Source organism: Panulirus ornatus, chromosome 2, assembly GCF_036320965.1.
Source record: "Panulirus ornatus isolate Po-2019 chromosome 2, ASM3632096v1, whole genome shotgun sequence".
In the NCBI taxonomy this organism is placed as follows: Eukaryota; Metazoa; Arthropoda; class Malacostraca; order Decapoda; family Palinuridae; genus Panulirus; species Panulirus ornatus.
Window position 1 is genome coordinate 30,477,043 of NC_092225.1, and position 14,255 is coordinate 30,491,297.

General features: G+C 48.8%; 1 protein-coding gene across 2 annotated transcripts; it reads right to left on the reverse strand.

The window, feature by feature from the left end:
* Positions 1-364: 364 nt before the first annotated feature.
* Positions 365-11,401, reverse strand: LOC139755622 (uncharacterized). Of its 2 annotated transcripts, none has more exons than XM_071674193.1 (4): positions 11,294-11,401; positions 7,146-8,058; positions 3,203-3,496; positions 365-1,962 (listed from the first exon to the last, which is right to left on the reverse strand). In XM_071674193.1, the coding sequence occupies exons 2-4, from the start codon at positions 7,986-7,988 to the stop codon at positions 1,525-1,527; spliced, it is 1,575 nt and encodes a 524-aa protein (XP_071530294.1). In that variant the 5' UTR covers positions 7,989-8,058; positions 11,294-11,401; the 3' UTR covers positions 365-1,524. The 2 variants fall into 2 exon arrangements, with proteins under 2 accessions (XP_071530294.1, XP_071530303.1); XM_071674202.1 differs by having other exon boundaries at positions 11,274-11,373.
* Between the last annotated feature and the right edge of the window lie 2,854 nt (positions 11,402-14,255).

Genomic DNA, 14,255 nt, shown 5'->3' on the forward strand with positions numbered 1-14,255 from the left:
TAACTGTACATGCAGGAGGGTGCGAGGCGTGCATGGGAAAGGGTAAATTGGAGCCCTTTTGAGGGTAAGGTCAAACCCACTAAGGTGGAGGGTGAAGTGAAGATGCGTGTGAAGAGCTTGAACTGAAGATTCGTTTGTCGAGGTCAAAGTTGAATTTGGAATCGATGGGTGTAGTGATGTCCGGCGCTGTGTCCTTCCTTAGTTAACATGATGGAAAGGAGGGGTGGATAATATGGAAGGAAACATGTAGAATTTGCTTTTGACTGTTGGCGTTTGTGGTCTTCTAGAACGTCTGCTGGTGAAGACCTAAAGTCAATATGGTGGAACTAAGGAATTGCAGGTCCTGATAAGAGAAAACATTCCGGGATGTCATCAACTTTATTACGTCACAATCAGACATCATACACTGACGGTGATAACACGCCATACACATTAACATACAACCCTAAGTAAGGTGTTACAGACCTTAGATAGGGCATTACAGACCCTAACTATGACGTTACAGACCCTAAGCAGGGAGTTACAGACCCTAACTAGGGTGTTATAGAGATATTTACAGATAAATAGGCAGCGTGGTGGTAGTGATAACCCCTCCTCGTTAATCCAGGTAGGTGGGAAGGTAGGTGCTTGTATCCTGTAAGTCGTGATGGGCTCTGGTCGAGGGTATTGGTGGATGCTGTGTGTCTTGAGAGGAGAGCGAGGAGGGGATGTGTTGGTTCAAGGGTTCTGGGGAGGGTTGGGGGAGCCGAGATCTACCACGCGCCTCAACAATAAATAATGGGGCAGCGTTCCAGTTTCTATGCCAGCTGGGTCTTCACAGCTTTACATGCTACAGAGACGCTGAAGCTACTGGATATGTTGGCTGTGTCGGAGAACTTGTATGTGAGCGTAGGAAAGTGAGAGATATAAATAGATAGATAGATAGATATGTACAAGCGCACATATATATATGTATACACACATTCACGCAGGCAAGCAGTGTGTGTGTGGTTACTATTTGTTTGTTTGGGAAGAAAGTTCTACACTTGTGTTGCCTCGAGTGTGTGTGTGTGTGTGTGGGTGTGTAATGCAGACGGCGTAAGGCAGGCCAACTAGAAGGTTCTGTGAGGGATAATCACGTAACAGCGTTTGTCTGTGGATATTACCAATAAGGGACGGTGTGCACGACCTTGTGACACGTACTAGTTGCTGGTGTACACACCTGGGTGTGGAGGAGTCGCTTTTCTGGTGTCCGAGATTTGAACTTCGGTTTGAATACCGGATGAGGACGACAGACGTAGTTTAGAATATTCAGGGGAAAAAATAAAAGATATTTGTGTTTGGAAACTGGAACGCGATTGAATTTCATGATGACAGACAACTGGAGGAAAAGACATCCGTGTTGCCATGATGACGCCAGTGTGATGAATCTAGCAGCAGCAGCAGCCGCCACATAATGTAAACATTGTCTATTTTTTTGATAATTTGTAAATATATTTATGTGATCTTACGATGGTTACCTCAGCGTTAGCTGGGTGGCTAGGATCAGCCCGGCCTCCTCTGAGCCAAGACCTCCTCCAGGTTGCCGAAGCCCTGGGTTGCTCCCCTGAAGGGCGGGGGCCGAGCGAAGATCTGGGAACCTCCTGTGTGCTGCTGTGGTCTGGAAAACTGCTCTGGACGCCTGATGACGAAGGGGTCGCCCAGATCCTCCTGGTACTGTGGTTGTTGAGACTTTCTGGGAGGTTGTTGGTCCACGTACCCAGGGGCGGGCCGCTGTGGGGCCTGGGCCGCAGCCACCTGGCCCGTCGTGTCCACGGCAGCCACGCCAAACTCGAACCCTTCCGGGTAGTAGCGGTCAGCGTAGGTCTTGTTGGCGCCGCGCTCCCCGTCCAGTTCCTTGTACAAGTAGTCGTTCACAAAGTGGAATTTGGAGGATTTTGCGCAGATGTTGTCAGCGGAGCGTGGCATGCAGATGAGGTGCACCTGCCAATATGAGATTTCCACCTTTACCTCTCATGATCCCACTCATGAGGTTACGTCAAGTACAAATGTTGAATGCATCAGAAACTAATGACTGAATATAACCCAAACCTGTTTTAAGATGTAAACTTGACGTCTATCGTAAAAATGTGGGAAGTAACAAAATTTGAAATAAGATTTTCATGCTTGTTTCTACTCTATTAGTAAGTGATAATTCTATGTTGAAGTTCTTCGGTCATTGACTCTGCGTCAGAATTCTGAGACCAGAGTTTCTCACTGATTTCATGAATGAAAACTGAGAAAAAAAGTTGTATGCAGTGGCCACTAAACAGGATAGTGCACACAGCCTGAACACTACACTGTTATGATCTGTACAACATACAGAAAGTTTCGTGATATTCTGGTAGAGAATAAATATAGAAGGAACATCTTTAAGACGAACAGGAAGAGGGCGGTAGATCAGCAGAAGTAAGCTTAGGTGAGGATCAGAAAGATTCATTAATAGTGTTTGCAAAGTACGTTGTCCGCTCCCCATATATTTTCAAAGGCCATACACGGCTAAGTTTTATTGTAGGTACAAGCATATGGAGCTCTCAAGGTAAAATGTAGTACATCTGGTGTTTCTAACGGTGTGAGCACCAGCAACCCGCCTTAGTATGCCTCAGGCTATCTTGAGGGAAGGATGTTCTTTCTTTACTCCTCCAGGCTGCCTCTTCATTTTGGGAATTTCGCCTCTGGGGGCTGTCTTTCTTCCACCTGTGCTTTAAGATGGTTGGCTCTTACCTATCTAAGGAGGAGAAAGCACGTATTTTTGCCTGGAGATAAGAAAATGTGGATGAATGAGACTTCTAGGCGCACTGGGCACCCAGAGCGCACGCTTAGGCGGTTGCTTCCTGCAACATCTCATCAGTGCCTCGCCTTATTCAGATCAAGGCCCTTTGGACCCAAAACATTGGACCTAGAATACTTCAGGAATCTGGTCAGTTCTCTGCCCAAACGTCTACAAATGGTGATCAAGGCTAACGGAGAGATGACAAAGCACTGAAATGTAAGTGCGACATCGCCTTTGAAAATCTGTGGGGAGGAGAAAGAGGTATTTTTTCTCACACTATAAAAGATTTTTATCCTCGGTTCACCGTCTCTGGCCTGTATGGCTACAGAACAAGAACCGTGAAACTCACCTGGTGGAAGTAGGCTCCCGTTACCACTCACCTGGTTGAAGTAGACTCCCGTTACCACTCACCTGGTGGAAGGAGGCTCCCTGGGGGCAGAGCCATGAGTGTTTGACACTGTCCTGACAGTAATGGAAGACCTCACACTCGACCTCCTCGTCGGCGTAGTAGCCGTTGTTCTTGCCGAGGCAGTTGAAGCGCGAGTTGAGAAGCAGGATAGCTAGGCGGTCAGGCTCCTCCTCCTCCTCCTCATCCTCCTCTTCCTCCAGCACCTCCTCGTAGTCATACACAAGCTGGAGCGGCCGCTCGCGTGTCTCGGCCTCCTGGGAGTCGAGGGGGACGAGGTCCTCGCCGATCACATTATACTGTTGGAGGTTGCGACACTTCATCACCACATCTCACATGATAGAAGCAGTATTCAGGGTAAATATGCTTAACGCTAACCATTACTGAGCCTAGACGCCACTGTGACACACTAATCCAAGTCTCTATCTGTCGCAATGTCCACAAAGTCGTTCTATCCGTCTCTCTCTCTCTCTCTGTCGCAATGTCCGCAAAGTCGTTCTATGTACCAATGTAACGGCATTGTACTGGCCTTCCATTTCGTGTTTTATTTAATGTATGGTGTTTGTTAAGTCTGCGTTCCGTACAAAATGATCATGTGATGTAATATGAAGGATCCTGCAATCCTCGTTCGACAGTCTTCCTCGAACTGCTCAGTGCTGCCATGTTCAAGAACACCTACAGCTTGAGAACAACCAGAAGCAGTGCAGAGCATGTTTGTTAATATATGAAACTTAATTTGTTTCTCCAGTAAGGATTATCTTTGTTAGAGAGAGAGTATCTCGTTGATAAGCGAAGTATAAAGTTATCCGCATGAATTTGGTATTGAAATTTGAAGCGTTTGCTGTCGAAGTCTGTCCTCTGGTTATTATGATTCATGATGTCTGACTGACATCTCGTGGGGACAGACCATCTCTGGCTCATGCCAGAATGTTGCAAGACTTCCTGGCTTAGGACGAGAGGACAGGCGGGTCAGGCGTCATGTGACCTCTAGTGGTAACCCAGGACTAGAGCAGTGCCGCCGTCACCATACGACCATCAGGTGTAGCTAGCCCAGTGTGAGGTTCCTTGGGGGCCGTCGGTGGCTCAGAGCGGACGAGGGGTCACTCTCAGACATCGTAGCAGCGACAGATGCGACCCTTGTGTGTGTGTGTGTGTGTGTGTGTGTCGGGGGAGGGGGGATGTGATTCTCAAGCGTTGCCCCAGCGCGTGCTCAGCTCTCTCCGTTAATCGGATTCCCGTGATGAGAACTGTTCTCTCAGGTATATAGAGACGTCTTTTACAACATGCTCTATAAATTCTCTCGCACGGGTACGTTTGGATCGCTCTCCCTAGCCATGAACTTGGAAAGTCATCGGCGTCTCCTGTCACATGATTTGAGACTGATCGTATGATTTCATGAGCTAAGCGCATGAACAGACGTATTGGGTCTCAAAACTCGAACTGTGTTACGAGTGAGATCGTCCTCAAGTCGTCTGCCGGGGTAGAGCACATTGGTTCATCAGCTAACAATAAGAGGACCAATTTGTCGTCTTTGTCACATTCTTGGTCTCACTTTTATGTACATATTCTTGAGGAGAGACCCAGCTGGCGACCGCATTAAGGAAGACTCGTAATCTCGTTTATTTACGTTACCGGACGCTGTGAATGTTCGTGTCTCCCAAGCTTAAAAACCTCCCTGTCATTACTATGGACAGGTGAGCTGGGACCGTCAGGGAGGATGTGTGAGAACCCGACAGAGTTTTTTTTTCTTCTCGGCTTGCCTGTCTCTCGCTCCATCCAGTCACTACTTCCCACTTGTTCTCCTTCCTTCTTTACCGCTCACCATCTTCTCCGGTTCATCTTCTTCCTACTTGCTGTCGTGTCTTCCCATCTTCACCTCCCAAACGCCGGACTGGTCCGTGTTCACACCGCTCTATCTCTCGCGTTTTTGTCCCCCCCCCCCCTGTCTTTTCTTGTCACTTCCCGCCGCTGCCTCAACCCCCTCCCCTTTCCAGCTCTCCCGAGAAACGTTACGAGCAGATGCGTCTAGAAAGCCAGAAAGTCATGTGGCGTAGGAAACACCAACAGGAGAAAGTGGCGCAGCTGACTGTGTTCCCACCGCGGCCGCCGGCTCCGACACCTGCGGCACCTCAAGCCATCACTGGCAACACCAGCTGCTGTCACCAACGGCGCCATCGCCATCCCTTCTTGAGCCACGAGAAGCTGCCTCATTAATGTTTCAGGAAAAAGATATTGAAAAAACTGTACGCGTAGCTGACGCAACCTGGGAGTATTGTGGTAGGGTTGTGCGTATATGAGATATAACGCTAAGGAAATCTTCGGTAGAAATTTGGCCCCCCAGAGCCCATGACGATAGGTGCTACAGTTAGCTCGATGTATGTGCAGTGATGAAAAAGAAAGTTTTGGTTCATTCCCTATGACCGAGTGGCTCTCTAGTTTCACTCTTTTGGCCCCGATAAGCTAGCTGTCTTTCGTGCTGCGTCACCCACACATTGGCTGCTGGATGTCAGCCCTCAAACATAACACCCTCTCCATCTGACGCATGACACTTGACAACACGTAACTCACGCGACTCGTTCTCCATCAACGAAGGTTTTCCCCTGGTGAGCGCCACGCGTTAGCCCTTTTCTTTTCGCGAAATCTCGTCGTAAATGCTCGTAAAGTACCTGACCGTGAGACTTCGCGCCTCTGATACTGTTATGACACTTTCCAGTCGCGAGAAAGTGAGGGACTCACCTTCTCTCACCTTCCCCTTGCATAGTGTACTTACGCTTTTCATAATCGCATTTCTTGACAGTTTTTTTCGCGTCACGATTTGTCGTCAGTGACACCATGCCATCCCGCCTTATGTTCGCGGACGAGGAGTTGCAAGACCTCTGAAGGCCCGCAAGACATATTGCATGCAACGTAATCTTTCGGGCTGAGGAGGGAAAACAAGGATGCGGTAAGCAAGGTCATCTCATGATGATGTCATACCAACAAACTACTACATGGAAATGTTGTTTTTCATATGTCAAACAAGCGTTTGGATTCACTGTCCACCGTCAGAAAATCTTTGAGTACACCAATACCACAAAACGTCTTCTCGAGGACAGAGAATGAGAAACGACCGAACGCCGCTTTTAGAACTGTAAGATCCGTATCTGGAACATATAGATCTAATGTAATTTCGTGCCCATGACCAACCTCTCAGAATCTTCAAACAAGTAAACCAACGCATAACATTTACGATCGCTAGAACATACGGAAGATGAAACAAGTAAATCGCTACAATAAGAAAGATTGCATAATGGCCGGACACTCGCGAATGTAACAAATTTACGAAAAATGATATAGGAAATGCTTTCAGATTTATTGACCTATCTATGCACCGCACTTTGGCTGTAATCCAAAGGTTAGAAAACGGTTTACAGGGGAAATTTCTCACTCTTAGAAGTCATCGACTAATGGTGTAAATCATTAGAGGTTTTGTAGTCGAAGGTCTGGTTAAAGAATTGAAGAGTTCACATGTCGTATGTATAAACAGAGAGAGCATGACATGCGGGGTGCCACAGGGCTAGGTTCTTGGTCCCATTCTGGTTGTTTGGTGACAACGACACCAGCAGAATCCTATTATTTCCCTTGAAAACTCAACAATGAAAGGGTTTGAGTACTTTGATGTAATCAGAGTTTGGCAGGGGTAAAACACGTGCAGTTTTGAAGCATTAGTTGATTTTTGATTCATTGGAAACTCCAAGCATTTTACTTTAACTTGACCTTAATATCTTAATAGTGTTGGTAATGCCACTAATGGTGCTATATCTTAACTATAAATGACGTGTATTTGTAAGCTGGATTTTTGGCACATACTTGTGATGGTAGACGTTACGGGTCCGTGATCGGCCGTAAACTAGTATAGTCCTCCGAAGATTACTTACGGAAACTTGCGTATGTAAGGAAGGTACTCACCAGGGGCAGCTGGTTGGGATGGGTAGGACGACGTTGGATGGTATCGAATTGTGGGCGTGGTCGAGGATGCCTGGGTCTTGTCCGGTGTATAGGCCGAGGAAGCGACACAATATCCAGTATCTCTTGCGTCTCCTGCTTGTACTGCTGGCGACCTAACTGTTGCTGCTGGTCCTCCGCCCGTGAGATCTGGAACTGTGGGGGCCTTGCCTCTGGACCCTGTTCCTCACTCGGCCGGGGCTGGTACGGAGGCTGTTGCAGCTGAGGCTCCTCCTGTTGCAGCGTCGTTACCTGTGATAAGCTTCCTCCGTGAACTTGCGTCGTGACCTGTGGCTGGAACTCCTCCCTCACTTCTGACGATTCCTGTGTCTGGGGATCTCCCTCATACCGCGGACCTTGTGGTGGTGTCCCCTGCAGAGGCGTCGACGGTGAGAAGTGTTCCTGAGGCTCTGGGACATTGGGGCCACCCGAGGAGAACCCTTGGGCGGTGTTCTCCCTGGATGGATCGACGTACTCTTCGTCAGAGAAGAGAGGGGAGAAGTCGCCGCCTTGCAGTGCCACCTCGTCCTCGGAAAAACCCTCACCTTCCTGTGGCTGGAAGTGCTCATTGAAGCTGGGTCTCGGGTTGAGCGGTAGCTGGCCGACACCGTGCACTTGCTGGGACCGAACAGATTGTGGGGTAAGACCTGCGAATGGACCTCCCTGGGAGGATGCACCTGGGATGACTGATCTTGACGCACTCGATAAAGGTTTTGGCAGCCTCGGGCAATTGCTGCTGGGACCTTGCGGAGAAGGCTGTTGCGCCCAGGAACTGCGGACGCTGTTGAGGTGCCCCTCGCGGACCATGCACCACCTGGCCCCTCGCCAGCAGCGCCGTCATCACCAGCAGCAGCAGTAACTCTCGCATATTTACCACCTGCATAAGACCAGAGGATTGCATTACATTACAGGATTACATTTGTAGTATGATAGCATTAATGGTGTTCGCTGACATTCGTAACCCACAAGCAATTATGGACTAATTAAGTTATATTATCGGTGATTATTTACTTGTTGGCCATACCAGTGTTTTAGCTGTTCCTCATATATGTTTATGATTACACTAGATTGCACTAATTACAGTACATTCGTTAATTGATCACGGATATTCATTCATATCACTCTTGAATGGGAAGCTGGCTAGAATTCTATATTATCTTTATTAATATAGTTCTATATTATCTTCAATCGTATTTTGAATTTTGCTTCTGGGAAGAAAAAAAAAATATGTCCATGAATATCTTGGAAGGAGAGACATGTTGGCGTGGAGAATGTGGTGGTGTGAGCGAGGCGGGGCGGGCGTGGGTCACGTCCAGAGGTGCACAAAGGAGTCACGCACGGAGCCGGCTGCCACCAGACACATTCTCCGGTCACCCACCCATCCATCCACGCACCACCTGAGCTCTTGCCTCAACACACCTGCCACTTTCATCCTGTGGCTGACTCACTTGGTACCGTAACACCCATGGCGTTCCCACCCTCTACGCCCACGTCACCCCCATTCGCAACACCCATGTCATCCCCAACCTCAACACTAACGTTACCCCCCCCACCCACAATACCCACGTCACTCCCACCCACAATGCCCACCTCATCCCTACCCCACAACACCCTCGTCAACCCCAGTCACAACACTTACATCACTGCCACCCACAACACTCACATCAACCCTAAAACACCTGCATCTATCATCACTACAGCACCCTCATCACGAACAACACACGTCCTCACAACACCCATGTTGCCCCTCACAACATGCACATCACCGTCACAACACTTACGTCACGGCATCCGCAGAACATCCACGTCACCCCTCACAATGTTCACATTCACGACTACAACACCTTCGTCACCAGCAGGACACCAAGAACATCATCACTACATTCATAATCATACCACGTCACATGCAGAACTGCCTCACAACACCATCACCGCCACCGCGCCATAGTAATAACCCAGAGCACCATCCCGACGCCATCTGACCTCTGTACCTACCACACCACTACTACAACTTACACACTTGTACCACAACACCTGCAACATACATGCCTTAACGCTTGACTCACGACCACCCACAGTATCACAACAGCCACACACGTCACGGTACTCACTCTTCACAACGCCTTTGTCACGCTAAGGGTTGTATATATCACGCTCAGTTTTAGTCGCGAAGAAAAACTAAAGCTAATACAAAGAAGAGCAACAAAACCAGTTTCTCTACTCAGAAATGAACCGGGAAAAGACCAACACTGTGGTGTGTGAGGAAGGTAAAATTCCGAGATATGATGAAAGTCTTGAATATTGTAATTTCGACATGATAACTTGGCGATTTCTTCACGTGTGATAGAAATATCACGACCAGAAATAACGGAGTGAAGTTAAAAAAGAGGAAATAGTTGTCATACAAACGTGGACAAAAGTTAACCCAGCAACAGACTTGCAGAACCCCGGACTAAAGTTATTGAATCGGATATTGTCGAGGCCAAGATTATTGCCAGTCTATGTAAATCTCGGCTAGAGTGATTCTGTAATGATCTTCGAGTGTCATTGAATATTTGAGTGCATGAATGACAGTATATTGTCCATGTCACTTCCTTGTGAGGGGAGACATGGTGTTTTCGTGATATGCTTTGTGCTTCGTTTTCTTTCTCCGCAACAATTAAGAGCTTTGCTCTATTACATTATTTTGTGGCTAATTGATTGTAGACTTGCTGATACCACAACACTCACACCACCACCGTGCTGTATCACCACCACACACAACACTCACACCACCTCCGTGCTGTATCACCACCACACACAACACTCACACCACCTCCGTGCTGTATCACCACCACACACAACACTCACACCACCACCGTCCTATATCACCACCACACACAACACTCACACCACCTCCGTGCTGTATCACCACCACACACAACACTCACACCACCACCGTGCTGTATCACCACCACACACAACACTCACACCACCACCGTCCTATATCACCACCACACACAACACTCACACCACCTCCGTGCTGTATCACCACCACACACAACACTAGCGTCAACATCAGAACTCCCACATTACCGGAAACATTATTGACCGCCATCACATTGATCACGACAACAACAAAACTCATCACCACCACAATACAACACACAGGACTACGACAGTACGACTACGACACGCTTATAACTACCACAGCACCACCGCTCTCACACCCATCATACCGCCACTGTTACAAACCACACCACCACTGCCACACCCACGCCACCACTGCCACACCCACGCTACCACTGCCACACCCACGCCACCACTGCCACACCCACGCTACCACTGCCACACCCACACCACCACTGCCACACCCACGCCACCACTGCCACACCCACACCGCCACTGCCACCGCCACTGTCATCCCCCACACCGCCATAGTGGCAACCACAACACCACCGCTGTCGCACCTACAACATCACTGCCACACCCACGCCACTACTACCATGCCCACAACACCACTGCCACACCCACATTACCATGTAACGCCCACACTACCTCTGTAACATATACACTACCACTGTTACAACCACAATACCTCTGTAACACCCTTACCACCACTGTCACGATCACACTACCACAAGAATACCTATACTACCACTGCAGCACCCACCACACAACACGAGCACTACAGTACCACAGTGCATCAGCACCACACTATAGCAGGACAGAAGTACCACACAACACCACCACCACAGCACCGGTACCACAACACCGCGCTACACCAGCACCACACGACACCACCACTTTAGCACCACACAGCAACAGTACAGCTGTACCACACTACACCACCACACAACACCAGTACTACAGTATCACACTACACCAACACTACAGTACCACACTACCCCAACACTACAGTACCACACTACAGTACCACACTACCCCAACACTACAGTACCACACTACAGTACCACACTACACCAACACTACAGTACCACACTGCACTAGCACTACAGCACCACAGAACACCCAGCACTACAGTAGAACCACACCACAACAGCGGTATAGCACCACAGAACACCAGCACAACAGTAGCACAGCACACCACACCAGACGACAGTAGGTCCCACCGTTGCTGCCACACTCGCGGACAGTATGTAAGACGGAACTCCAGCGGGGCGTCAGACTCAGCACTGCAGCTTTCTCCCGCGAGGCCGCTTAAATAACCACGCTTTTGAGAAACCTCTCTCGCACACACCCCCCAACCCAACCCAACCCAACCCAACCCCAGTGCTGGCAGGTTGGTAGCTCTGGCTGCTCTGGGCGGGGAAAAGTGTCTCTGAAACTTGCACATACACTGGAACATGGCCCTCTTGGCTGGTGCGTAACTCGTTCTCGGAATCCTCCTCTGGCCGAGACTTCGATCCTCTGGTTCGTTCTGCCCACCGTCATGTGAAAAGAGAACTGGGGGAAATAAATCCCTTTCCAGGAAACTTAAGGACATTGCCCTGTACAGTGCAAGTCCATTTTGCAGAAGTGGGTGATGTTATTGATACATTCCAGGGTTGTGACAGTGACATATACAACAGTGAGACATAGTAATGAGGTGGTGGTAGGTATACACACGACTTTCTACTATCCAGGAAACTGAGATAATCCAGAAGGCAAAGGAACTAGTTGCCTGGAACCTGCCTCATTATGTGGGTCACAGCACACTCCAGTAGGCCTGTACACCTCATAGTTCCCTACAGTAGGCCTGTACATCCCATTAATCCCTACAGTAGGCCTGCAGACCTCATACATCCCAACAGTAAGCCTATATAGGTCACCACAATACAGTAGGTCTGTTTGCTTATGATCCAGTGAGTTAGCCTCTATGTCTGGGCCACAGCAGAGTGGGCCTCTCTTAGGTCATAACACGGGAGATCTACCTAGGTCATAACTACATACTCATAATGCAGCACAGTAGGCGGGACTGTGTAGTTGATGAGTGTAGTTCTATATGCCTCATGGATCAATACAGCAAGCCTCTGTTCAGTGTTGCATGTCTCTGAACTACGTTATTGCACACACACACACACACACACACACACACACACACAGACACACACACACACACAGACTCTCTCACTCTCTCTCTCTCTCTCTCTCTCTCTCTCTCTCTCTCTCTCTCTCTCTCTCTCTCTCTCTCCTCGGAAATGTTGGCTCTCGTAACAGCTTGAAAATTGGCATGTGGAGTGACATTGTTACCATGGTCATTATCATCATCGACAGCCCTAATCATTATCATTATCAGCGTACGCCATCATTAGTATTACGCCACAACCTCAGGACTGAATGTAATGCTCCGAGGCTGCCTGCACTCAACACAGGAGCAGGGAACATGATGGACGACTGCTTCGTAGAAAGAAGGGCTTCAACGAGACTTGAATACACTCCCTTCCGTACGTTGACGTTGAAACAGCCTCGCTGAAGTGACTTAATGCTCACGGGGTAGCCACACACACACACACACACACACACACACACACACACACACACACACACACACACACGTGTAAAGTGGCATCATTTCATAAAGAGATTATATAGCGCGTTTCTATCTCTTGCGCCATTGTCAAAACTGCAATTCATACGTGAAATCTCGTGTGGACTTCTCATCGGCGTGTGTCTCCTTAGTGGTGTACTGCATCGTTATTATTCTCGGTCAACAGGACGCTACGGTATATCACCACCGGAGGGCTGGCCTCACTCGCATGAGAGCGTAGAGAGAGAGAGAGAGAGAGAGAGAGAGAGAGAGAGAGAGAGAGAGAGAGAGAGAGAGAGAGAGAGAGAGAGTGTCCCCCACATGTCTCTAAATCAAGTTTTGGATCATAACAGCAATAGGTCAGGCTTTCGCCCGTGCCTCTTCGAGCAGTTCCGCCCTGGGACGGTTCGTTCCGCTGACGTGAGCTGGTCGTCGCCTGCATCACCCGCCAGAGGTATCATAATAGTGAAGAAATTAAGTTACATGATAACTCGTAAGTGTGGGAAAGTCCTGATCATCATCGTTATGTCTGGCGATGATCAGCCGGGAGGACTGATGCTGGAGGAGGTGACCCTCCCGCCCGCACGGTGATGACACAGACCCTCGCAGACCATCATGACCGGGCCAGACGTGCCAACTGTGTCTAGAGTTACCACGAGTAATCCCCCACACCACACTCCTTCCCCGCGAGTGTTACCAATTAACCCCCGTGAGCTTCGACGATTAGCCCCCCACCCCACCCCACCCGTGAGATTCTACAGAGTCTCCTTGATGAGTTACGTCGACTTCAGCCCCTTTGAGTTACGACGACTTCAGCCCCTTTGAGTTACGACGACTTCAGCCCCTTTGAGTTACGACGACTTAACTCCCTTGTGTTACGACGACTTAATCCACGTGGATTACGACGACATGACTCCCGTGAGTGACTACGACGTGTACCCATGAGTTACGACGACCTAACCCCTTGAGTTACGCCATCTTAAATCATTCAGTTAGGGATGAATGAGGTATCGTAGGTTGTGGAACGTAAACAGCCAGGAGGTCCTCGGGAAGGGCCAGGGGGGCGCGCCGGGTCGTGGTGTGAGGCCGTCGTGCCCGCTCACCTGCTCCATTTCTCAATCACAAATTAATTTCACAGAATTCTTGTGACCTGTCGAGAATGACGTGTGTCGCTATCTTTTTTTTTTCCATCTTTTGCTCTCTCTCTTTTATACTTGTGCCTCTAGTGTCGTTTATAATGAGGCGCCAGTTAGAGTGGGAGGGAATTTACTAGAGTATGAAATTATATTTTTATTACCTTGCTTCGTAGATTCTCTCTCTCTCTCTCTCTCTCTCTCTCTCTCTCTCTCTCTCTCTCTCTCTCTCTCTCTCTCTCTCTCTCTCTCTCTCTCTCTCTCTCTCTCTCTCTCTCTCTCTCTCTCTCTCTCTCTCTCTCTCTCTCTCTCTCTCTACCACACAGACACACACACATACGGGCATCCTTCCCGTAGTGGTTGGTGTCGCTGGCCGTGATTTATGGGAACAGTATTGTAGACCTTCTGGTCGTCCAAGCATTGATAGCCACC